This window comes from Trichechus manatus, unplaced genomic scaffold, assembly GCF_000243295.1.
Source record: "Trichechus manatus latirostris isolate Lorelei unplaced genomic scaffold, TriManLat1.0 scaffold00011, whole genome shotgun sequence".
Taxonomy (NCBI): Eukaryota; Metazoa; Chordata; class Mammalia; order Sirenia; family Trichechidae; genus Trichechus; species Trichechus manatus.
In genome coordinates, this window is record NW_004443947.1 from 21,740,974 (window position 1) to 21,750,409 (window position 9,436).

At 45.4% G+C, this 9,436-nt stretch overlaps 1 protein-coding gene across 1 annotated transcript; it reads left to right on the forward strand.

Annotated features, from left to right (window-relative positions):
• Window positions 1–1,831: 1,831 nt before the first annotated feature.
• C1QTNF2 (C1q and TNF related 2) lies at window positions 1,832–9,176 on the forward strand. Its single transcript, XM_004371241.2, has 2 exons — window positions 1,832–2,075; window positions 8,359–9,176. Exons 1-2 carry the CDS (start codon window positions 1,832–1,834, stop codon window positions 8,970–8,972), a joined length of 858 nt encoding a protein of 285 aa, XP_004371298.1. The 3' UTR covers window positions 8,973–9,176.
• Window positions 9,177–9,436: the final 260 nt, after the last annotated feature.

Below are 9,436 nucleotides of genomic sequence, written 5' to 3' on the forward strand. Positions count from 1 at the left end.
GTTAACAATTCTGGAGGGGCCAGAAGGAGAGGTCAGGTCAGCCTGCTTCCAGGGCACAGCCTGAGGCAGCCCAGAGGCCTGGACAGGCCCCCGTGGCCAGTGGGCAAAGCAGGGTCTGAAGGGAAGGGAAGTTGAGGATCCAGGTGGGAAACGTGAGCTCCCACGGCTGAGACCTGAGCAATGTCCTCACCCTGCTGCCGGCACCACAGCTGCCAGGAAGCCCCCAGTGCTGGAAGGCTCTGATTAGGTCACTGAAGGCTGGTAGGAACTGTGAAGACTTCATATCTGGAAAGGGGGCAGAGCGGGGTCTGAAAGGTGCAGCATCAGAGTGGAAGGAACTTTGGAGACAATCTAGTGCAGTGGTTCTCATGGGGTCCCTGGACCACCATCAACACCATCTCCTAGAGACTTGTTAAAAATGCAGGTTGTGTCCCCACCCCTGACCTTCTGAATCAGAAACCGTGGGAGTACGACCCAGCAATCTGTGGTTTAACAAGCCCTCCAGGTAAGTCTGATGCACACTTAAGCATGAGAACCACTGATTTAGTTCAGGAAGTCCCTGGGTGGTACAAACGGTTAAGCGATTGGCTACTAACCAAAAGGTTGACGGTTTGAATCCACCCAGAGACACCTTGGAAGAAAGGCCTGGCAATCTACTTTTGAAAGATTGGAAACCCTATGGAGCACAGTTCTACTCTGACACACGTGAAGTCACCATCAGTTGGAATTGACTCGCCGGCAGCTGGTTTGGTTCATTTGGGATCTAGTCCAACTCCTCATTGTTCAGGTGAGGGAGGAAACTGAGGCCCAGAGAGGGAAAGGGACTTTCCTAAGGTCACATAGCAAGTTATCACTTCTGAGGTCATTCCCATCACAAGAACTCACTCCCCACTCTTGGGAGAGAGGCTGTGGATTGCAAAGTAACTGAACTAACTTGTTGAGAAATCTTGGGCAAGTTGCTGATTCCTGGACCTGGGTTTCTTTGTCTGCACAGTGAGGGGCTGAGAGAAGATCATCTCTAAGAGTGTGACACTATTGTTTCTGGTGTGAGTGTGGTATTGCTGCCTCAAGAACACAGTGTAGCCTGGGCTGGGAGGGCACAGCCCCTGGCTCTGGACGGCCTGGTTCCAATCCCAGCCCTGCCCCCTGCTAATTGCACGACGTTGGCGGGTTGCTCAGCTTCCCTGAGCCTCTGTCTCCCACCTGTATCTATTCCATAAGGATGTTGTGAGGATTAATCAGTGTGCCTGTGCCTGGGCCAGGAAGCACTTGGAAGAGGAGCTGTGGGGCTGCCAGTGTCGCTCAGGTAACGAAGCACCCTCACTAAGTACCTGCGTCCTCACCTTCCTCACCCTCCAATATGCTACCCCAAGTCCCCTGTGAGAAGTAGCCCAAAGCACATCATCCCCTGCAATTTGAAGTGTTTCTGCCCTTGTAACTTTCCATTTGGGCTGCATATTTGAGTGAAACCATGGGTCATTTCTCTCCATCCCCAGCTCCTTCCAGCCGGCAGGTACTGGCCTATAGGTCCCACCTGTTTTAGCCACTCCAGAGAACGATTGCTTCTCTCTCCCAGGCCCCTCCAAAGTGTGTGCTGGGTAACAATCAAGCCTGTAATGTAAGTTAGCTCATCCAGATATGTCCACAAAATATGATGGCACTTGGTCCAGCTATTTGTATGTGATGCAGGAAAGAGCAAGAGACAGAACTATAATGGAGTCTATCCTGGCTGCCTCCTCCTCCCCTGGATCCCCCTCTGACTGACCGCCAGCTCGGCTCAGTGGATGGACTCACCTTCTCACAGCTCTCTTACCTCCCACAGGCGGCCACTATGATCTCCTGGGTGCTCTTGGCCTGTGCCCTCTCCTGTGCTGTTGACCCACTGCTTGGTGCCTTCGCCCGCAGGAACTTCCAGAAGGGCTCCCCTCAACTCATCTGCAGCCTGCCTGGCCCTCAGGGCCCACCCGGCCCCCCGGGAGCCCCAGGGCTCTCAGGAATGGTGGGCAGAATGGGCTTTCCTGGCAAAGATGGCCAGGACGGCCATGATGGGGACCAGGGGGACAGCGGAGAGGAAGGTAAGAAGTCCAGTGCCTGCCTCTCCTGTGCCCACCTGGGCTTGACAGCATCTGGCACAGAGGGGATTTATGAAGTTATTAAAACTAGTATTACTCCCATTTAATTATAAACCAAATTAATGTCTCTTTATAAACAGAGCAGTGCATTCTCTGAAGGGGACAGTGGGTATCAAATCCTGTGTTCCTTCCCCATCTGTACCATTGATTTGCTAGGTGACTTTGGGCAAGACTCCTGAAATATTATTCAGAACTCTCTTGGTTGCAAGTGACAGAAACCCAATTTATAGCCACAAATGGAATTTATTGTTTCTTGTAACTGGGACGTTCAAAGGCCAAGCTTCAGGCATGGCGGGGCCCAGGAGCTCAAATATCATTGTCAGGGCTCTGCTTCTCTGTGTTGGTTTCATTCTCACAAAGGCTGGAAACTCTGAAATGGCTAAAGGTGGGCTCAAGCCACTACCCTCACAGCTCGATCCACATAGCAAATCTCAGGATGATTGATCCTCCTTGGATTGATCACATGTAGAGGTCCCTGGGTGGTGCAAGTGGTTTGCGCTTTACTACTAACCTAAAGGTTGGCAGTTTGAACCTACCCAGCAGCACTGCAGAAGAAAGGCCTGGCAGTCTGCTTCTGAAAAGATTACAGCCAAGAAAACCCATGGAGCAGTTCTACTCTGTAACATGCGGGGTTACCATGACTCGGAATCAACTTGACGGCAGTGAGTTTGTTGTTTTTGGTTTTGGGGGTCATGTGTGCCTCCCTGGACCAATCACTCTGACCATGGAGATGAGGTTCCACAATTTGCCAGGGCTAGGTCATGTGCTTATTCACAAGGATGTGTTAGGAGGTGGTGAGGGGAATAGATCACTGTGATTGATAGCCTCGGGGGGACCCCATGAAGTAGTGAAGGGTGGTCCACCAAAGGAAGGGATGCAGGCAGACAGCAGATTGGGTGCTCCTACGGGCCTGCTCAGCTTTAACATTCCTTATATTTCTGAACTCTCATCCCAGCTACCAAGCACTTTTCAGTGCCAGCAGCATCCCCAATTATACATTTTAAGCAATAGGAAAATTATAATAACTTATTTGTGTGACATTTTAATATTGACAAGGTATTTTTGAGTACATTGCTTATCTTGCTGTCAATATCGTCCTGAAGGAGGTAGTCTTAATATTCCCATATTACAGATGAAGAAACTGAGAGTCAGTGATTAAGTTGGGGGTAGCATGCCGTTGCTTCAAGAACTCTAGCTTTGCTTGTGAGCGGCCATCTAAGATACTCCACTGGTCCCACCCCATCTGGAGCAAGGGAGAATGAGAAACAACAAAGACACAAGGGAAAGATTAGTCGAAAGCACTAATGAACCACAACTACCACAGCCTCTGCCAGACTGATTCCAGAACAACTAGATGGTACCTGGCCACAACCACTGACTGCCCTGACAGGGATCACAATAGAGGGTCCCGGACAGAGCTGGAGAAAAATGTAAAACAAAATTCTAACTCACAGAAAAAGACCAGACTTACTGATCTGACAGAGACTGGAGAAAACCCGAGATTATGGCCCCCGGACACCTTTAACTCAGTACTGAAGTAACTGCTGAGTTTCACCCTTCAGCCAAAATTAGACAGGTCCATAAAACAAACAATAATACACGTAGCTCAACCATGTATACGAGACTAAATGGGCACACCAGCCCAGGGGCAAGGACGAGAAGGCAGGAGAAGACAGGAAAGCTGGATGAATGAAAATGGGAAACCCAAGGTCAAGAAGGGGAGAGTGTTGACACACCGTGGGGTTGGCAACCAGTGTCTCAAAACAATATGTGTATTAATTGTTTAATGAGAAACTGATTTGCTTTGTAAACCTTCACCTAAAGCACAATAAAAAAAATTAAAAAAAATAAAATAAAACTTGAGCTTTGGAAACCTGGATACAAATTCTGGCAAATAACTTAACCTCTCTTAAACCTTGATTTCCACATCTCTAAAATAGGAATAATAAATAATAGCACCTACCTCACAAGATTGTGGTGAAGGTTAAATAAAATAACATGTGAAGCATGAATAAGTATGCAATAAATGTTATTCCGCCCTTAATTGACTTGCTGAAGTCACATAATAGCCTAGTTAAAAAAAAAAAAAAAAACATTGCCATCCAGTCGATTCTAACTCATAGCAACCCTATAGGACAGAGTAGAACTGCCCCATAGGGTTTCCAGGAAGGGGCTGGTGGATTTGAACTGCTGACCTTTTGGTTAGCAGCCGAGCCCTTAACCACTTCACCACCAGGGCTCCTAACAGCCTAGTAGCAGACTCCAAATTCAGGACTTTTCCCACCACACCAAACTAACTCCTCCAAAAGCACCTCGTTCCCAGAAGAACAGCTATAAAAACAATGATAATGGCTTTGACTGAGGAGGTCTTACAGTGGCCAGGTCCTGAATGTTATGGTGTCCCATTCCCCTGACCACAGTGGTAGATTCAGTGTTAGACTTAGTGCATGTGCTCCAAGCAGGGCCGACTAGAGTTTTCCCTGTGGTTTGCCATATGGTTTCTTGGGGAGAGAGAGTATCTCTATTGTTGATTTTTTTCCCTTTGATCAAGAACCATGAGGATGTAGGCTTTGGGCTGCTATAGGCCAGTTTTTTCCTGCCATACATGGAGTCTTTGCTCAGAATTAAGCCAGTCTCCACACAAATATAGTCAACTGGTCTTTGATAAAGGAGCAAAGGCAATTCTATAAATAGCCGTTTCAACAAATGATACTAAAACAACTGGACATCCATGTGCAAAAATATAAATCTAGACACAGAGCTTACATCTTTCCGAAAGAAAAGAAGTCAAAATGGATCATAGACCTAAATGTAAGACACAAACCTATACAACTTCTAGAAGATAACATGAGAAAATCCAGGTAATGCTGGGTTTGGCAATGACTTTTTAGATACAAAATCAAAACCATGATTCATAAAAGAAAAAATAAGTTGGACTTCATTGAAATTAAAAACTTCTGCTCTGCAAAAGACTCTGTTAAGAGAATGAAAAGACAAGCCAGACTGGGTGAAAATATTTGTAAAACACATAATCTGATAAAGGACTTGTTTCCAGGATATACAAACAAAAAAAAAACCTGTTGCCGTCGAGTCAGTTCTGACTATAGTGACCCTCTAGGACAGAGTAAAACTGCCCCCTAGGGTTTCCAAGGAGCAACTGGTGGATTCAAATGCTGACAATAAGAATTAAGCCAATATACCAAAGAAGGCAGTGCTGAGAGATGGAGAGAGTCCTGATGTGTAACCCAGATAAAGCTGGGCTACTCTGGGACCAGTCATAGTCCATCATAATGTCCGACCACCCCCAGCATACACACACACACACACAGAAAAACACATTTATCTCTAGAAAGGTCTTGAGAAGTAAAGTCAGCTTTTCCTTAATTCTCCTGAATTCTCCCAAAAAGGTAGTCAGAAAGGAAGTACATCACATAACACAAGGTAGAACTTTCTAAAACATTTCTTTATCTAGTTGACTCCCCTGAAAGAGCTCCACTCCAACATGATTCTGTTTTAACGCCTTCTGCTCCTCTCTCAGCTTCTTCTACTTTTTATTTTCATGTTTTCGAGGAACAGCTTTGTCATTTGTAGTTTTATTCATTTTCCCATTCTTTTTATTTAATTATATAAGTAATACACAAATACATCTTCATTATAATATTTTCAGACATTACAAAGAAAGCGAAATTATTTATTTACGCCTTCCTGCCCTCCCCTCAACCTCCAGAGGTAACCTCTGTTAATTGGTTAAATGTGTATCCTTCCTGGAATTTTTCTATGCATTTACAGATGCAGGTAGCAATCTAGGCATTATCAGGCACTTAACGCAAGCAATCTGTTCCTGGAAATTAGATGTTTAGTGAGAAAATGCTAATTGGGAATCTATTTCCCCGTGTCTTAGTCATCTAGTGCTGCCATAACAGAAATACCACAAGTGGATGGCTTTAACAAAGAGAAGTTTATTCTCTCACAGTCTAGTAGGCTTCAAGTCCAAATTCAGGGCGTCGGCTCCAGGGGAATGCTCTCTCGGTTGGCTCTGGAGGAAGGTCTGTGTCATCAATCTTTCCTTGGTCTGGGAGCTTCCCTGCACAGAAACCTCAGGTCCAAAGGACATGCTCTGCTCCTGGCACTGCTTTCTTGGTGGTATGAGGTTCCCGTGTGTCTCTGCTCACTTCTCTCTTTTATATCTCAGAAGAGATTAAGACACTATCTAATCTTGTAAACCTCATCCGTATAACCTCATTATAGTGATAGGGTTTACAACACATAAGGAAATCACATTAGATTACAAAATGGTACACAATCATACAATACTGGAAATCATGACCCAGACAAGTTGACAGATATTTTTGGGGGACACAATTCAATCCATGACTCCCAGTTATTTTAAATAGAGAAAAGTAAAATGTGTTGCATGTTCATCTCAAATCCTAAAACACAATAAGTGCCTACATAGTCATGTAAGAAACAAAGTACCTTATTAGGATGAAAAATGCCTAAAACATTACTTCCTGATCACCCAGCCCATGTGGTTGTTAACACACAGTTGCCTCGAGTACAGCGGTGCTGGGATGCTCTCTAGCATCAGCAACCTTCAAGAAGCAGACCCCACAATTGGCATTCAGCAGCCTTCTCAAAACACTTGCTCCCGATTCTGCTGTTTACCAGTTGCCTCTGGATGTAGTTCGTGTCTTTCCCCATCCATCTTATGTTTGAAATGTTATATCAAGTTTGGAGAACATAAATATAAAATTTTCCTGTATAATTATTGGCCCAAAATGTTATATTGAAAGATATGTGCATTTTACAAAATACGGATTATTAATTTTTTTAAATTAATTTTTATTAATTTAAAAAATAAATAAATTTTTATTAATTTTCAGAGTACCACAAATTAGGCAGTTTATAAGAACAGAAATTTATTGCCTTACAGTCCTGGAGTGTTGTCATGTTGCTAGATACCATCGAATAGGTTCTGACTCACAGCAACCCTATGTACAGCAGAATGAAATGCTGTCTGGTCCTGCGCCATCCTCACAATCGTTGTTATATTTGAGCCCGTTGTTACAGCTGCTGTTTCAGTCCAACTGGAGAGTAGGACTTTGAAATCAGGGCATGGCCATGTTGATTCCTTCTGAGGGCTCTGAGGGAGAGAATCTGTTTCATGCCTCTCTCCTTGTCACTGATGACGGCCAGCAATCCTTGGCTTGTAGATCACACTCTAATCTCTGCCTCTGTCTTCACGTGACTCTCTCTCCTTTGTATGTCTCTTCTCTTAAAATGATATCACTCATATTGGATTAGGACACATGTTAACGGATAACATCTTCAGAGATCCTATTTCCAAACAAGGTCCCATTCACAGGTACCAGGGGTTAGGTCTTCAACATATCCTTTTAGGGGAAACAATTCAATTTCATAACAATGGGTATTAAAAACCAAGAGGTGGTCTATGGGAAATATTATTGGGGGAATGTTCTGTAGGATATGCCAACTAGCATTTAGCAAGTATTTACTATGGACCAGGCACTCTTCTATGTACTTAAATGAGTATAGAAATATAATATGGATATTTGTGGTTTCCTTTTAATACAAAGAGTTCTTCTACCTGCTTTTTCCTCTTAACAGTATATTTTAGAGAATGTTGCATGTAGTACTTCTAGACCTTTTCTTAACTGCTGCATAGAATTCCACCATATAGACCATGATTTTTTGCTCATTTCCTTTTGAATGGGCATTTAGTTGTTCCTAATTTTTGCTGTTATAAGCATTGCTGCCATAAAACCCTTGTACATGTAGGCAGGGATCTTGTGCACTAGGCAGAGATTTCACCAGGATCAATTGTTTGAAGTCAGGAGGCTCTTTCCAGTTCTCTTCTCAGCCCTTCACCAGCTCAACCTAATGAAGGATGGGTCTGGGGGACAAGCTGGACTCTTCCTTAGAAGGCAAGAAAAGGAAAGGCCATGATTTGTTATAAGTTATTGTTTTTGCCCTGGTCCACAATGATTCTGGAAGGTAAGTATTTCCGTCCCCACTTTCCAGATAAGACTGGGGAATTGCCCTGGTTACACCATCAGGATTTGAACCCGTATCTATGTGACTCCAAAGCCTTCTTGTTCTTTCCATTATCCAAGAGCTCCTGCTCCACGGATGGAAAGCCAAGGCCTGTCGCCTCTGCCTAGGCCTTGGAGAGCTCCCCCATAACACCAGCTGCTCTGTCTTCCAGGTGCACCTGGCCGGACAGGTAACCGGGGAAAGCCAGGACCAAAGGGCAAAGCCGGGGCCATTGGGCGGGCCGGCCCTCGCGGCCCCAAGGGGGTTCGTGGTGCCCCAGGAAAGAATGGCACACCAGGCAAGAAGGGGCCCAAGGGCAAGAAGGGGGACCCAGGCTTCCCGGGCCCCTGCAGCTGTGGCAGTAGCCACGCCAAGTCAGCCTTCTCGGTGGCAGTGACCAAGAGCTACCCACGGGAGCGGCTGCCCATCAAGTTTGACAAGATCCTGATGAATGAGGGTGGCCACTACAATGCATCCAGTGGCAAGTTCGTCTGTGGCGTGCCGGGGATCTACTACTTCACCTATGACATCACGCTGGCCAACAAGCACCTGGCCATCGGCCTGGTGCACAACGGCCAGTATCGCATCCGGACCTTCGACGCCAACACAGGAAACCACGATGTGGCTTCAGGCTCCACCATCCTGGCTCTCAAACAGAGGGATGAGGTCTGGCTGCAGATCTTCTACTCAGAGCAGAACGGACTCTTCTATGACCCTTACTGGACCGATAGCCTCTTCACAGGCTTCCTCATCTACGCCGATCAGGACAACCCCAATGAGGTGTAGATGGGGCTGGTGTTGGGCACCCTTGAGGAGGGAACAAGCTTCTGGACTTGTGGTTACAGAGCAAGACCCCTAAACAGGCTGCTGAAGGTTGGAAGTCAGGAGCTTCTAGCTTCAGGCTGACCTCCTCTGTCTTTTTATCCCTCCATCATTAAATCCAAGCTTTTTCATTCATCCATCTATCCATTCACTGCCCTCATGGGGCTTACATTCTAGTCGGGGAGACACTTTATGAGTAAAGAAACAAATAATTACAGATTGTGGGAAGTGTCAGGATGGAGATAAACATAATACCATGGCTGAGAGTAATAGGAATGACGGGATAGGGCAGAGGTTGAAATTTTTTAGATTTTTTTTTTAAGGTTTACTTACATACAGTGAAGTATACACATCTTAAGTAGGCAGATCAGTGTATTTTTACATGCATACATGCCTTGTACCCTCCACGCAGATCAAGATTCAGAATA

Excerpts from the sequence above, each read along its gene's own strand:
- C1QTNF2 (XM_004371241.2), top strand. The coding sequence starts at position 1,832 with ATGATCTCCTGGGTGCTCTTGGCCTGTGCCCTCTCCTGTGCTGTTGAC. Across the intron at positions 2,076-8,358 it reads GGGGGACAGCGGAGAGGAAG|GTGCACCTGGCCGGACAGGT; the intron begins GTAAGAAGTCCA and ends TCTGTCTTCCAG.